Source organism: Oncorhynchus kisutch, linkage group LG5, assembly GCF_002021735.2.
Source record: "Oncorhynchus kisutch isolate 150728-3 linkage group LG5, Okis_V2, whole genome shotgun sequence".
Taxonomy (NCBI): Eukaryota; Metazoa; Chordata; class Actinopteri; order Salmoniformes; family Salmonidae; genus Oncorhynchus; species Oncorhynchus kisutch.
The window spans coordinates 25,687,839-25,704,869 of NC_034178.2; the positions used below are offsets into that span (position 1 = coordinate 25,687,839).

At 43.1% G+C, this 17,031-nt stretch overlaps 1 protein-coding gene across 1 annotated transcript; it reads left to right on the forward strand.

The window, feature by feature from the left end:
• The first annotated feature begins 3,961 nt into the window (after positions 1–3,961).
• Positions 3,962–15,595, forward strand: LOC109891496 (trypsin-like). The gene is made up of 6 exons (XM_031823867.1): positions 3,962–4,084; positions 10,646–10,730; positions 11,012–11,162; positions 11,560–11,701; positions 11,838–12,095; positions 14,889–15,595. Exons 1-6 carry the CDS (start codon positions 3,962–3,964, stop codon positions 15,039–15,041), a joined length of 912 nt encoding a protein of 303 aa, XP_031679727.1. The 3' UTR covers positions 15,042–15,595.
• The last annotated feature ends 1,436 nt before the right edge of the window (positions 15,596–17,031 follow it).

The window sequence follows — 17,031 nt, forward strand, 5'->3', positions numbered from 1 at the left end:
AGGGACACCTGTCTTTAGTCATTCTGGGAATGGTGCAGGATACCCAGCCAGCACATAATGTTCCGAGAACCATATGTTTCTTGATACATGATACATACAGTTGAAGTAAGAAGTTTACATACACCTTCGCCAAATACATTTAAACTCAGTTTTTCACAATTCCTGACATTTTATCAGAGTAAAAATTCCCTGTCTTAGGTCAGTTAGGATCACCACTTTATTTTAAGATTGTGAAATGTCAGAACAATGGTAGAGAATTATTTATTTCAGCTTTAATTTCTTTCATTACATTCCCAGTGTGTCAGAAGTTTACATACACTCAATTAGTATTTGGTAGCATTGCCTTTAAATTGTTTAACTTGGGTCAAACATTTTGGGTAGCCATCCACAAGCTTCCCACAATAAGTTAGATTAATTTTGTCCCATTCCTCCTGACAGTGCTGGTGTAACTGAATCAGGTTTGTAGGCCTCCTTGCTCGCACACGATTTTTCAGTTCCGCCACACACATTTTCTATAGGATTTAGGTCAGGGCTTTGTGATGGCCACTCCAATACGTTGACTTTGTTGTCCTTAAGCCATTTTGCCACAACTTTGGAAGTTGAACATAACTTTTTGTCCTGACCACAAAGTGTTAACTGCTTTGCCACATTTCATTGCAGTATTACTTTAGTGCCTTGTTACAAACAGGATGCATATTTTGGAAGATTTTTATTCTGTACAGGCTTAATTCTTTTCACTGTCAATTAGATTAGTATTGTGAAGTAACTACAATGCTGATCCATCCTGATTTTTCTCCAATCACATCCATTGAACTCTGTTTAAACTTTTTAAAGTCACCCTTGGCCTCATGGTGAAATCCCTGAGCGGTTTCCTTCCTCTCTGGCAAATGAGTTAGGAAGGATGCCTGTATCTTTGTAGTGACTGGGTATATTGGTACACCATCCAAAGTGTAATTATTAACTTCACCCTGCTCAAAGGGATGTACCCTTCTTCGAGAGGCACTGGAAAACCTCCCTGGTCTTTCTGGTTGAATCTGTTTGAAATTCACTGCTCGACTGAGGGACCTTACGTACAGCTGCAGTGATCGGTTAGCTGCTCAGATAGCAGATGTTTGAAGTTGGTGAGGGAGATAAAAGTCTCCAACTTCAGCGATTTTTGCAATTCGTTCCAGTCACAGGCAGCAGAGAACTGGAACGAAAGGCGGCCAAATGAGGTGTTGGCTTTAGGGATGATCAGTGAGATACACCTGCTGGAGCGCGTGCTACGGGTGGGTGTTGCCATCGTGACCAGTGGACTGAGATAAGGCGGAGCTTTACCTAGCATTGACTTGTAGATTACCTGGAGCCAGTGGGTCTGGCGACGAATATGTAGCGAGGGCCAGCCGACTAGAGCATACAGGTCGCAGTGGTGGGTGGTATAAGGTGCTTTAGTGACAAAACGGATGGCACTGTGATAAACTGCATCCAGTTTTCTGAGTAGAGTGTTGGAAGCAATTTTGAAGATAACATCGCCGAAGTCGAGGATCGGTAGGATAGTCAGTTTTACTAGGGTAAGTTTGGCGGCGTGAGTGAAGGAGGCTTTGTTGCGGAATAGAAAGCCGACTCTTGATTTGATTTTCGATTGGAGATGTTTGATATGAGTCTGGAAGGAGAGTTTACAGTCTAGCCAGACACCTAGGTACTTATAGATGTCCACATATTCAAGGTCGGAACCATCCAGGGTGGTGATGCTAGTCAGGCGTGCGGGTGCAGGCAGCGAACGGTTGAAAAGCATGCATTTGGTTTTACTAGCGTTTAAGAGCAGTTGGAGGCCACGGAAGAGTGTTGTATGGCATTGAAGCTCGTTTGGAGGTTAGATAGCACAGTGTCCAAGGACGGGACGGAAGTATATAGAATGGTGTCGTCTGCGTAGAGGTGGATCAGGGAATCGCCCGCAGCAAGAGAAACATCATTGATATATACAGAGAAAAGAGTCAGCCCGAGAATTTAACCCTGTGGCACCCCCATAGAGACTGCCAGAGGACCAGACAGCATGCCCTCCGATTTGACACACTGAACTCTGTCTGCAAAGTAGTTGGTGAACCAGGCAAGGCAGTCATCAGAAAACCTCCTGTTCTCCACTCATTACCTGTATTAACTGCACCCGTTTGAACTTGTTACCTGTATAAAAGACACCTGTCCACACACTCAATCAAACAGACTCCAACCTCTCCCCAATGGCCAAGACCAAAGAGCTGTGTAAGGAGTTAAATTGTAGTCCTGCACAAGAATGGGATGGGCTACAGGACAATAGGCAAGCAGCTTGGTGAGAAGGCAACAACTGTTGGCGCAATTATTAGAAAATGGAAGCAGTTCAAGATGATGGTCAATCACCCTCGGTCTGGGGCTCCATGCAATATCTCACCTCTTGGGGCATCAATGATCATGAGGAAGGTGAGGGATCAGCCTAGAACTACATGGCAGGACTTGGTCAATGACCTGAAGAGAGCTGGGACCACAGTCTCAAAGAAAACCATTAGTAACACACTACGCAGTCATGGATTAAAATCCTGCAGCGCACGCAAGGTCCCCCTGCTCAAGCCAGCGCATGTCCAGGCCTGTCTGAAGTTTGGCCAATGACCATCTGGATGATCCAGAGGAGGAATGGGAGAAGGTCATGTGGTCTGATGAGACAAAAAAATAGCTTTTTGGTTTAAACTCCACTCGCCGTGTTTGGAGGAAGAAGAAGGATGAGTACAACCCCAAGAACACCATCCCAACCATGAAGCATGGAGGTGGAAACATCATTCTTTGGGGATGCTTTTCTGCAAAGGGGACAGGACGACTGCACCGTATTGAGGGGAGGATGGATGGGGCCATGTATCGCGAGATCTTGGCCAACAACCTCCTTCCCTCAGTAAGAGCATTGAAGATGGGTCGTGGCTGGGTCTTCCAGCATGACAACAACCCGAAACACACAGCCAGTGCAACTAAGGAGTGGCTCCGTAAGAAGCATCTCAAGGTCCTGGAGTGGCCTAGCCAGTCTCCAGACCTGAACCCAATGGAAAATCTTTGGAGGGAGCAGAAACCTGAAGGATCTGGAGAACTACAGGAAACGTATGATCTGTAATTGCAAACCAAGGTTTCTGTACCAAATATTAGGTTCTACTTTTCTGATGTATCAAATACTTATGTCATGCAATAAAATGCAAATTAATGACTTAATCATACAATGTGATTTTCTGGACTTTTGTTTTAGATTCTGTCTCTCACAGTTGAAGTGTACCTATGATAAAAACCTCTACATGCTTTGTAAGTAGGAAAACCTGCAAAATCAGCAGTGTATCAAATACTTGTTCTCCCCACTGTATATATCGTTGTTTTTCTTTTATACACATTTTGGGATTATGTGGGTATTGTATTGAGATATTGCTGCATTGTTTGAGCTAGAAACATAAGCATTTCGCTGCACCTGTGATATCTTCAAAACTGTGTAAGTAACCAACAAAAGTTTGATTTGAAATAGTGTTGGACACACGTACGCATCCCAGGCCACCACACAGACAAGGTAATAAAGGTTCAAGGCTATTCAAAGATTTTTAATGTATAGAATATCAGGTTCACAACATTCACCCACACACTCCACAACGTCCAAACGCTCAGTCCCAGTGATAAGTTCATGCTGCTGGAGGTCCACCACCCATCAGTCGCTCGTTGGCCATCCAACATTCACCCATTGGTAGTCAGTGGCCAGTCGCTCCTCGCCATCTGTTGTCCTCAACAGTCGGTTGGCTCCCAGCCCATGGTCTGGTCCAGTGAAGGCGACAGAGGATGAGAGCAGTGTAGATGCTGCTGGGAGGAGATATAGGAGGACATGCTCATTGTAATAGCTGGAATGCCATAAATAGAACGAAGTCAAACACATCAAACACATGGAAACCACATAAGACTCTGTTCCAATTATTCCATTCCAGCTATTACAATGAGCCCGTCCTCCTATAGTTCCTCCAACCAGCCTCCTCTAGAGCAGGGAACCATTCTGAACAGACGTATTCGACCACACTCGCACACGTTTGGTCCCCCTCTGGCTGCAAGGTCATCGTCGGTTGGTTGTTATGTAGTCCCAGTGACGGTAGCGGCAGTAGTGTGGTGAGGTAATTTTTGATATGTACACCTCACATGCAACTCGTAATAAGACTATGCAATTAGCCTATTAAAATGTTTATCTGACTCCATAAAGATGATTTAGCAACATGCAAGAGACTATAGTTGAGTTACAGGAAGTTGGAAGGTAAAAGAAATGTCTGAATGGAATTCTAAAAAGTGTATTTAATTACTTTGTAAAATGAAGCATTAACAAGCGTTACAAGGGGTAGGAGAGAGACAGAAAGGGAGAGCGAGAGATGTATCTGATTTCAGCAGGTCAGGAACAAAGAGAAACAGACAATGAGGCCCTTTATAATATCTGAATATTCCAAATCTGAGTTGCTGACCAATAGCATTACTTTAAAGTTAACCTCTAATCAGATATCAGACCTAAAGGATGCAATGACAACAGAACCTCTGCTACCAAGAGGCGAGACAGTGAGGGTGGTGAGATGATGAGGCATTCCTAAGACAACACAAAGGAATCCTTGCATGCAGCTGATGAGTGACTTCGGGGACGGGGCTACAGTAGCAGCAGTAGGGGTTCGGAGTTGGTGTTATCCCTACAGCAGCAGACCAAGAGTCTTCTTTTTCGTTGGGGTTTTATGGCGGACGACATCCCAACTGTGCAGGATGAAAATAAGGATAAGGATAAAAATACAAATTAACTACCTGAAAACACACTAATCAAAATGCTCCCCTACTTCCTCGGTTAAAACAATACTCCATGAATAATCCCTACACAGACTCAGGAGCCTGGGAGGGCGTCACATCTTCCGTGGCCAATATCCCTTGCAAATCTTCCGGTCTGAATTCCTGTGAGCTCCAGATGCTTTTCTGCCGCAGCCAAAACGATGACCAATTTTGTTGCACTTCCTTGATACTTGTGCAGGGCAGTTTATCGCAGTTGCAATGAACACCACAAAATCCACTTTCTTTACATACAGCTTGTCCTGTTCTTTTGGTTGACACATTCACTAAAGGCTGTAGTGCATCCCCAACCATTATCTTCAACACGAGTGTCACTAGCTCCCTCAACTCTGTTAATTGTCTCCGCATAAGAGATCCGATGGACCGCCCTCCCTTTTGCCACCCTTTATTTATTTAATTTAACTAGGCAAGTCAGTTAAGAACAAATTCTTATTTACAATGACGGCCTACCCCGGCCAAACCCTAACGACGCTGGGCCAATTGTGCGCTGCCCCAGCTCAACCCCCGTCATCCTTACAGGGCACTCCCACAAAGACTGGGTCATGGTCCCCACTACAATTACAACACGGCCACTCTTCACTCTTATCTTCAGTATACGCCTTCCATCTGCACACATTTGAAACATGGCCAAATTCTTTACAGTTTTTGCATTGCAGTGGTTTGGGGATAAATCCTCGTACTTAGTACCTCATATATCCTATCTTTACATGCATAGGGAGGTGTTCACTAATATATATATATATATATATATATATTTTTTTTTTTAAATAGCCCAGACAAACTTTCTTATTTTTCTCCATGCGGGTCATGCGACGGGCACTAACCACACCTGGGACTCTCGTCACAGGAAATCACTTCTTCATTTCCACCAACAACCCACAGATGACTCCCTTAGCAGGTGCCTTAGTCCAGAGTTGGAAACACGATACTTTGGATGACACGATTCTCGTGATGCCCACTGCCTTCTTCCTCTTTCCCTCAGACACACAATTGAATCAACTCAAGTCCACTCTTGGTCACTCTGATTGATCCCACTTTTCCCAACACAAGATTCACCTCCAAACAGATCTCCCTGGTAAACATCCTTATCCAAACGTATCCTTGGTCCGACACACACGAGACTCATTTCGCCCTCGACATCAACTTCCGCCATGATCTCTCTCTAGTTCAGCTTCTCAGGCCAAGAGTGAACTGGATGCTCCATTTTAAGATTCTCAGGCAGACCTGGGCAAACTCCCGTCTTCAGGCCAAGACGGAGGAGTCTACAAAAAATCTATTAGAAAACACAAAAGGAGGGAGAGGCACAGCACACCATAGAAATTCATGCAAATTAGAATAAGGTAGACATAAAAAAAGATCACTTAAAATTCAAAATAAGTAATAAACACACACAAAAAGGGGGCTCGTTTCCGATTGGGGGAAAAACAAGGGAGGGTAGCACGTGACACATACACACACCCTGTTTTTGCCTGTAGCGAAGTTCTCTGAGGAGAGGGGGACACACTGTCACCTTTCACCTTCACTGTAAGGAAGACACTTGGGACACGACACGGCTTGCACACAGCCAGCTAGTTTGTATTGTATTGACCCATGATGGGAACAGGACATGGGAGAGAAATATGGGGACCCACAGAGCACAGACACAAAATAAAACCACCTTCTGCATAAAAACGTAACGCTTTTACTTTAAAAATGGAAAGAAAAAAAGTCACATATTTGCCTGGACTAAGTGACTTGTGTGGAATTTGTATACAATTTCAACCGTAACACTATTACCTTTCAGATCATAGGCAATCTAAGGAAGGATGAAAAGACGACAATACAGAGGGTGGAATGGATTGAGCAAAGGAGGGACTAAAAGACAGAAGATTGAGATGTCAAATACATTTGTAGAAGATACAAATAGTTCAGGTGGTCCCTCTCCACGTCTTTCCAGATTTGTGACAACTCAACCTCCTCCTTGGATCAAAATGAGGGGCGTGCAAATGTGATAACAGCAATTAATTAACCCAATAATGCCACTGTCCTTTTCCCCTCCTCTCTCTCACACTGACACTCATACATCCGACCAAACAACACAATAAACAAACAAGCCTGGAGACTGAGGCGACGTATTCAGTTCCACCTCTCTAAAGAATCTATTTTTCTCCTCACTAATAGCAGACAATGAATGACAGAACACAAACAATCAAAGGTGAGTTCCTAGAAAGGACAGGGAGGAATAATAAAAGGAGAATATGGCTGTCTTTGTGATGTACTAGGTCAGTCTCCGTTTTGTGCCTGTCACATAACCATCTCAGACCCAGGGGCATTTTCATTAGGCACCAAATGGGAGAAAACAGACTGAAACAGGGAGGACCTACCTGCACTTGTCTAATAGGAAACAAAAACGTTTGTTTATCGTTGCAAAACCTTTGCTACGGTGTGCCCCGATGAACAGGACAGGTAGATAGATACGGTGTAAGGTAGGTAGATATGGTGTAAGGTGGACAAAAGCACTAACAATAGGGGGGAGCAGGTGTGGTTACAATATAAAAGGCGGTGGAGGTTTTTCAGGTGTTGTGTCTGGGGTGTGAGAGGAGCGTGCATGAACCTGTCTGCAGTGCTTGGCTTAATCTCGTAAAGGTGAGTAGGCTTGAAGACAATATAACTTCTGTTGTTTGGTCTTGGGTGAAATCTTACAGAATTGTAGAATACTGAACACATTATTGATATAATATTGAATGCACCACAGATAGATCCCAATTACTGTATTTTCTAGATGCACGGAGTCTGAGCATGCCCAGAATGTTATATTATCTCCAAAAAACTTTATGGATGTGGTCGTATGGTTTTATGGATATGAGAATTGCAGGTAGCACACTGTAATAACTCCATGTAATAAACCATTTATAATGTAAATACTTTATTGCTCATTACTCCATTCATAATATGTTTAATATAGGTCCTTATGAACAATTGACTACTCATTAAGCCGTGTTGCATGGACTCATCTAAAGTGTGGGCTATTTATGCTTCAGAAATGTTTTGAGCGACCCGGGTGTCATTTCTCACAAAAGAAAGATGGACATGCCATTGGTAGACATTCCAGCAGCACCTGATGCTCGTTAAGGTCTCAAAACAGTCATGATGATGTTGTGAACCTCGAAGGAAAACTGATCATAAAAAAAGGAAGATGTAGCCGACACAAAACAGATGATAGAAATGTTACATGGGTAACATTTAGACGCTTCCAGTGCTTCAGTCGTTTAACCACAGACTATTTTCACACGTGGCTTTGTTTGGCAGCACATTTACTGGACCTTTCTAAAAGGTACAAGCTCTTTAAACATACCAGGTAAGCAGTATATGGACTGCTCTTAATGTCTTGTGGACAGATTGTGCATATTCTCCTCTTATTCTGCTTTGTTTTAAATGCAGGTTGGCAACCAAAATTTACATTACTGCCACCAACTGGACTGGAGTGTAAATCTATTACACTTTGTGATACAAAAAAACCAAATAAATGCATAAACAATTACCCTGCCAACTAACCTTTCACGTATTAAATAAACTAAATAAAACCCACCACCTCATTCCACTACTTTGACCCTTTCTGATCCTACACCAGGCCAACAGCCTGTGAGGACGGGATACTACAATTCAACACTCCTTGTAACTCCTCTGCAGTAAAATCTCGTAATCCCAAGTACCTCTCACAGCTGCCACCACCACCACCACACATATTTCCTGTGATTTATGTTCCATTTCGGTGGTACAGTTCATAGCCATGGCAATGAACACTAATATTTCATCAACCACTCTGCCACCGGGCCTGCATCGCACCAATTGGCAAGCGTCACTGACACCGAGAATCTTCAACTTGAGTTGCTCAACCTCCACCCACACCCCAGTAAATCACTCCTTCCAATAGCGCCCTTTTTGCTGAAAGCAAAGTAAGTAACAGGTATTTTCACAATTTACGTGGCGCAGAGCACCTGCTTCCTCTGGGTGGAAGAAACAGTCCACTTCGGGTTACCTTCACCGATTCAACAGTGCCCAAACCCTTTTTCACCCAACCTGAAACCACGTATGGGTCAGCCAAAAGGCAGAGGTCCACTTGAAAAAAAAAACTCCTGCCGGACCAGATTCTTCACAGCACCTCAAGTACTTCATCCTCATTCTCTTCTAATTCACCTCCAGAGCTACTGGAGAAGAGCTCATTCTGTTTGGGCTTGAAGTCAATCTTCCTCGACGCCCCACTTCTCTGTCATTACCACTAGCTTCATCTGAAAACACGTAACCTACTTCCAGCCATCTCTTCATTAACCCCAAACCTGGGTTTATCATCACTGATTAATTGGATATATATTAATTGGCGAGGGAGGTGCTTCGCATGTGTGGTGAAATTAGCGAAAGTGGGGGGCGGCTTTGACAGAGTTCCCTTTGGCGAGGGTGGAGTGTTGGGAAGTAGTGAACTACATGTTGTTCAACTAGCAATTAAACTTTATTTTGCAGAAGCTTAGTGGTAGTTGAACTTAAATTCAAATCTTGGTAGTGTTTTCAGTAGTTAATCGCTTTTTTTTTGTTGCTATGTAGCGGGGTAGCTAACTACTGGAACTACACACTAAGAGAAGGGTGAAATAGGCAAGAATTTCCTTTCTTTTTCGGCATCTCTTTTTCGGCATGCCTAATCCTCACTGGAACATAGTTTTTGTGTTTAATAGACACATTCTCTTAACATTTGACTCCAGAGTGATCTGTTCATTCAATATGCAGTCTGACATTTCTGACTAAGATATGATACATTTTTTCACAGGAGGTTGGTGGCACCTTAATTGGGGAGGACTGGCTCGTGGTAATGACTAGAGCAGAATAGGTGGAATGGTATCAAATACATAAAACACATGGTTTACATGTGATGCCATTCTGTTTGCTCAGTTCCAGTCATTACTACGAGCCGTCCTCCCTTCAGCAGCCTCGACTGAATGTTTCCCAAAGTAGCTAGGATGTAGTGTACTACTTTCTAAAAAAGTAGCTCTAAATGTATTTTTCTTAAGAGTCGCTTTGGTGTATCTTAACTTCCTCTAGTGTGAAGTAATTGGTAGTTTGATAAACTATGATTTCACTTATGGACTCTGAACTTTACACACAATTTTAGTTCTGGGTTAACCAAGATTACACTGCTCTAAAGAGTGGCTGCTTATGTTAGCCTTTTCGGACAAAACCCCCCGCTATTTTACTCAGCAAAGAGGGTGTCTGAAGTTACACATCCCACTATTACAACAGCGTGACTATTTAAAAAAAAAAAAAAGTTCAATATATTTTCTTAAAACATCCTCTGTATTGTGTGCTTATTGTTTAGCCATTGATATGTTCTAGGAGCATAAAGTACTGCTGGAACGTTTAGCAATGGAATGTCCATCTTTTTGTAAGAAATTACATTATAAATGATACTTTACCAATGATTAGCAAATGTTTTATAAGGACCTATATTAAACAGCTTATGAATGAACTTGTGAATCATTATTAAATACTTTAAAAGCTGTTTATACTATAAATGTGTGAATAAGGTTACTAATGTTTACAATTAAATGGTCCATAAATAAATAAACTATTTACTAACCAAATATAAATGCTTTAATACGTTTTTATTACGTGCTACCGAATTGCACAAATATGTTATGTCTACATTAGTAGTACATTTAGAAATCTATAGTCTTTAATGTGGCATGTTCCTGAATGTTTAATGGCAGTAAAAATATGTAGTAAAATATTTCCCAGTGTGCTTTTCTGTCTGCTTTAGAACCGACCAATCCAGTCCAAATAGACCAGACAAGCCAGATCAGACCAGATAACCATGGCAGAATCATGTCATGTATCACTGATCCTACTGGTCATCCTCACAATCAGAGGTATAGAACCAATGTATGATACTGGGCATAGAAATTGTTCGGCAGATGTCAATCTTACCTTTAAGAACCTCCTCTCTCTCTCTCTCTCTCCCCTCCTACATCTCCCACTCTCGCTCCACCTCTCTTCCCTCCTCACCCCCTATCCTCTCTTCCTCCCTCCCCCCACCTCTCCTTCCGACCACCTACCCCTCCCTCACTACCCCCCCCCCCCGCCCCCCACCACCACTCTCTCTTGCCCCCTTTCCTTTGCCCCTCCACCATCCCTCCCCCTCTCCTTTTAGGAGTACTGGGCCAGAGGATCATTGGGGGTCTGGAGGTAACACCCTACTCTATAACCTACCAAGCCTCCATCCAGTACAACAAATTACACTACTGTGGAGGGACCCTCATACACCCTCAGTGGGTGGTGTCTGCTGCCCACTGCTGGAGACCGTGAGTAATTCAACTTCTATTTCACCTTGTACAGTTTCTTTGATGGACAGTAGCTTCCCACAGCCACTGTGTCTGGAGCTCTGTGAGTCTGGCTAATCTGGTCCACCAGCTGGCTCTCTCTCCGAACCTATGCGGTAACAATTGAGCCTGGGGACGGGGTTAGAGTCCTCTGGTAAGTGAGACAACCTCTTGTACTACACCCACTAGATTTGGGGTTATGATGGGATAGAGTAGGGCATTTCTAATGTATATTCTTCAAGAATCAATATACATACTATTTATTGAAATAACCATTGAACAGCAGGACATCTTACAGAGTGTGTTTTTAGAATTAAGTGGAATGATTCATACTAGTTGCCAGATTGGAGTCCTAACTTCCGCTTCTCTCGATCCACAGGGCATTCCTGATCAAAGTGGTACTGAGTGAGCACAGTCTATCCAGAGTGGAAGGCCTTGAGCAGGAGTTCAACGTCTCCAATGTGCTGGTCAACTACATGTATAACTACAGGACGTTCGACAACGACATCATGCTGCTCAAAGTAAGCTGATACGATGGACAGTAGCTTTGGTTTCCCTGTACTCCCTCTCTGTATATTATCTATTGGTCTGATTCATTGATGGATAAATTAATGAACAAGTGAATCAATTCTCTCTCCCTCTCCATCCCTCCATCAGCTGGAGAGGCCCGTGAATCTCAACGCCAACATCAAGCCCGCCATCCTGCCCAGAGTGGACATGCCCTTGTTACAACAGGGAATGACCTGTACGGTAAGCGGCTGGGGGGTCACCAATATCTTCAGCTACTACCTGTCCCCCGTGCTCCAAGCTGTGGATGTTGACGTTATCACCAACTGCCAGAACTACTACTACTTCAGGATCACAGACAACATGCTCTGTGCCGGCTCTCCCTTCGGAGGGAAGGACTCCTGTCAGGTGAGAGAGAAGAGATCTGTGGCTCTATTTCAGTGTCCATAATACACACTACTACACTACTTAGAATTAAGTAATGTATCGGCATACTGTACATTCTAAGTATAATGCTAGTATGGAGACAGGAATGTGTAGCCTGTCTCTGAATGTCAGACTGTAAGGTACTTTATGTCGTGACGTATGCAGACCTGGGTTCAAATACTACAAGGTATTTCAATTATTAAGTAGTTGAATATGGGAATGTATTTGAAAATACTCAAATACACTCTCATGCAATTAATACAGGTAATTTAAAATAGTATTTTAAAAAACATTAAAAAGTTACCCTTTAAGATAAAACTATAGTAAATATTTTCACGTGACCAAATAAATAATTTATTAAAACACACTGTTTTGCAATGGTCTACAGCAGCCTTAGCAGCACTCTGTAGCGTAGCACCATGGTGTAGCCGGAGGATAGCTAGCAGTCTGTCCTCCTCTGGGTACACTCCTCTGGGTACATTGACTTTAATAGAAAACCTAGGAGGCTCATGGTTCTCACCCCCTTCCATATTTACACAGTAATTATGACAACTTCCGGAGGACATCCTCCAACCCATCAGATCTCTTGCAGCATGAACTGACATGTTGTCCACCCAATCAAAGGATCAGAGAATTAATGTAGTACTGAAAGCATAAGTTACAGCTAGCTAGCACTGCATAAAGTATGGTGCGTAAACTCAGCAATAAAAGAAACGTCCCTTTTTCAGTACCCAGTTTTTCAAAGATAATTCGTAAAAAAACGAATAACTTCACAGATCATTGTAAAGGGTTTAAACACTGTTTCCCATGCTTGTTCAATGAACCATAAACAATTAATGAACATGCACCTGTGGAACGGTCGTTAAGACACAGCTTACAGACGGTAGGCAATTAAGGTCACAGTTATGAAAACTTAGGACACTAAGAGGCCTTTCTACTGACACTGAAAAACACCAAAAGAAAGATGCCCAGGGTCCCTGCTCATCTGCGTGAAGATACCTTAGGCATGCTGCAAGGAGGCATGAGGACTGCAGATGTGGCCAGGGCAATAAATGGCAATGCCCATACTGTGAGACGCCTAAAACAGTGCTACAGGGAGAGAGGACAGACAGCTGATCGCCCTCGCAGTGGCAGACCACGTGTAACAACATTTGGAGGTGGAGGGTCCGTCATGGTCTGGGGCAGTGTGTCACAGCATCATCGGACTGAGCTTGTCGTCATTGCAGGCTCTCTCAACGCTGTGCGTTACAGGGAAGAGATCCCCCTACCTCATGTAGTACCCTTCCTGCAGGCTCATCCTGACATGACCCTCCAGCATGACAATGCCACCAGCCATACTGCTCGTTCTGTACGTGATTTCCTGCAAGACAGGAATGTCAGTGTTCTGCCATGGCCAGCGAAGAGCCCGGATCTCAATCCCATTGAGCACATCTGGGACCTGTTGGATCGGAGGGTGGTGGCTAGGGCCATTCCCCCCAGAAATGTCCGGGAACTCGCAGGTGCCTTGGTGGAAGAGTGGTGTAATATCTCACAGCAAGAACTGGCAAATCTGGTGCAGTCCATGAGGAGGAGATGCACTGCAGTAATTAATGCAGCTGGTGGCCACACCAGATACTAACTGTTACTTTGATTTTGACCCACCCTTTGTTCAGGGACACATTATTCAAGTCACATGTCTGTGGAAATGGTTTGGTTAATGTCTCAGTTGCTGAATCTTATGTTCCTACAAATATGTTACACAAATATGTTACACATGTGAAGTTTGCTGAAAATAAACAGTTGACAGTGAGGACATTTCTTTTTTTGCTGAGTTTAGTTGAATCAAAGAGAAAGACAATAGTTGAACAGCTTTGAACAAGTTAATTTCTTCCAAAATTAAAGGAGAAGCAAGATAGAGAGAATGCTAGCTATATTTCTTGGTATATTTGTTTTCCACCTTCACTTAGCTAGCATCAATGCAGCTAGCTAGTTTAGCCTACTCAAAGAGAGCTTAAACAGAGAGGGATGCTATGTTAACTAGCTGGCTATACAACACTGGAACTCTTCAGAGTCAGCTTTTGGTTTAATACATTTTTTGCTACAGTGACGCGCCAGAGTAACTGCTAAACTGCTTTCTGACTGTAGAGGGTTTACGAACGTGTTAGTTTTAGTAGCTATGTTGACCAGCTAGATGCAGATAAGTGTGCAAAGTTTTATTGAATGTGTCACAGTCTGACACCTTGATTACTCAACCTGTGTACTCATGTAAACTTTCATTCATCGGCTAGGTTGTAGCAACCTCATGATGGATAGAGGGAAAATACGAGTATCATGTAGTAACCTGAACCTATTGCTGTTACATTGAGCTGGGTGAATGGAATATGAATGACAGTCATCCAATATGGTGTTATAGAAATAAGGCCATGTTCATGTTCCTCCCTCATAGTAAACGGCACCGACCGCCCCTATCCACTAACCCTAGCTCTACCCCTAGCCTTAACCCTTGCCCTTATTCTAATCCTAACCCTAACCCTCGCCTGAACCTTAACCCTTATTCTAAAGCTAACCCTAACCTTAGCAAGCAGTTGCTTATCAACAGATAGTATGACCATCTGTAGAGCATCTACAGACAAAAATCCAGACTATCCAAATAAAGTGTGACCATAAATAATTATATAAAAAACACATGTATTTGAACCCAGGTCTGGACATATGTTGTGATGTGCGTATGCCAAGTATATCTGTACGGCAAGCAAATTTCTTGATGCTGATATTAAAGCACATCACTTCTCTCAGGGTGACTCAGGCGGCCCTCTGATCTGTAATGGGCACTTTGAGGGCATCGTGTCCTGGGGCATCAGCTGTGCCAACCCCTACTTCCCTGGCGTTTACACCAAGGTCAGGAAGTACATCAGCTGGATCAAGTGGATCATGCAGAACGACAGCTAGCGACGCCGTCTCCTCCTTTGTAAGGATCACAATGGGATACCATGTACAGAAACTGTTAGTGTATCGATATGGGACATAGATACCGAACTACCCACTGTAAACCATTACCACCAGTTTTCTTTACTACATAGAAAACACGAAAAAAAATATACTCAGGTCTATCATCTCTCTCATGGCTACTGAATGCTGTACTGAATATGTCAAAAGTGAGTGATAGTCTTTTTGCTGATAGAAAGCATCTAGGTAATAGTGTTATCAGCAGACAGATGGATTTACTGTATAGATGTGATCAACCTTACAGCCCATGTAATCATTTGTTGAATAAGAAAAACCCACGTACACTTTACAGCCATTGAAAAACATAGTTTCTTTTGTCCGGTCACCAAAACAGAAAGAGAGTTTAAGACACACTAAAGCATCTGTGTCTGCACTGTTAGTTGACATATTTCCCTCTATATCATATTTGCAATATGTTAATATGTTATTTTGTATGTCTTGTCAAACACATACAGTGAGGGGAAGAAAGTATTTGATCCCTGCTGATTTTGTACGTTTGCCCACTGACAGAGAAATGATCAGTCTATCATTTTCATGGTAGGTTTATTTGAACAGTGAGAGACAGAATAACCAAAAAATTCAGAAAAACACATGTCAAAAATGTTATAAATTGATTTGCATTTTAATGAAGGAAATAAGTTTTGACCCCCTCTCAATCAGAAAGATTTCTGGCTCCCAGGTGTCTTTTCTACAGGTAATGAGCTGAGATTAGGAGCACACTCTTAAAGGGAGTGCTCCTAATATCAGTTTGTTACCTGTATAAAAAAGACACCTGTCCACAGAAGCAATCAATCAATCAATCAATCAGATTCCAAACTCTCCACCATGGCCAAGACCAAAGAGCTCTCCAAGGATGTCAGGGACAAGATTGCAGACCTACACAAGGCTGGAATGGGCTACAAGACCATCGCCAAGCAGCTTGGTGAGAAGGTGACAACAGTTGGTGCAATTATTCGCAAATGGAAGAAACACAAAATAACTGTCAATCTCCCTCTGCCTGGGGCTCCATGCAAGATCTCACCTCGTGGAGTTGCAATGATCATGAGAACGGTTAGGAATCAGCCCAGAACTACACGGGAGGATCTTGTCAATGATCTCAAGGCAGCTGAGACCATAGTCACCAAGAAAACAACCGGCCGCGACCGGGAGGTCACAATTGATGCACAATTGGCCTAGCGAGGTCCGGGTTAGGGAGGGCTTGGCTGGTAGGGATATCCTTGTCTCATCGCGCACCAGCGACTCCTGTGGCGGGCCGGGCGCAGTGCGCGCTAAACTAAGGTTGCCAGGTGTACGGTGTTTCCTCCGACACATTGGTGCGGCCGGCTTCCGGGTTGGATGCGCGCTGTGTTAAGAAGCAGTGCGGCATGGTTGGTTTGTGTATCGGAGGACGCATGACTTTCAACCTTAGTCTCTCCCGAGCCCGTCCGGGAGTTGTAGCGATGAGACAAGATAGTAGCTACTAACAATTGGATACCACGAAATCGTGGAGAAAAAGGGGTCAAATTCAAACCAAAAAAAACAACCCCAAAACAACAAAAAAATCCTTCTGAACTACAAGAAACGTCTGACCTCTGATTGCCAACAAGGGTTTTGCCACCAAGTACGTCATGAATCATGTTTTGCAGAGGGAGGGTCAAATACTTATTTCCCTCATTAAAATGCTAATCAATTTATAACATTTTTGACATGCGTTTTTCTGGATTTTCTTTGTTGTTATTCTGTTTAAATAAACCTACCATTAACATTATAGACTGATCATTTCTTTGTCAGTGGGCAAATGTACAAAATCAACAGGGGATCCAATTCTTTTTTCCCCCTCACTGTACTTCTTATCCATTTCATCTGTGGATAAATAACATGTGTAAGGTTATTTGGGGTTTTCTGTGTTTTCCCAGTAAAACAATAAAGATAATTATTTTTACCAAGCTGTCTC

Bases quoted from the DNA above. Each gene is read 5' to 3' on its own strand.
- LOC109891496 (XM_031823867.1), top strand. From the start codon at position 3,962: ATGAGCCCGTCCTCCTATAGTTCCTCCAACCAGCCTCCTCTAGAGCAG. The intron at 4,085-10,645 runs GTTGGTTGTTAT...CAGTCCAAATAG, and splicing joins TGGCTGCAAGGTCATCGTCG to ACCAGACAAGCCAGATCAGA. The intron at 11,163-11,559 runs GTGAGTAATTCA...CTCGATCCACAG, and splicing joins GCTGCCCACTGCTGGAGACC to GGCATTCCTGATCAAAGTGG.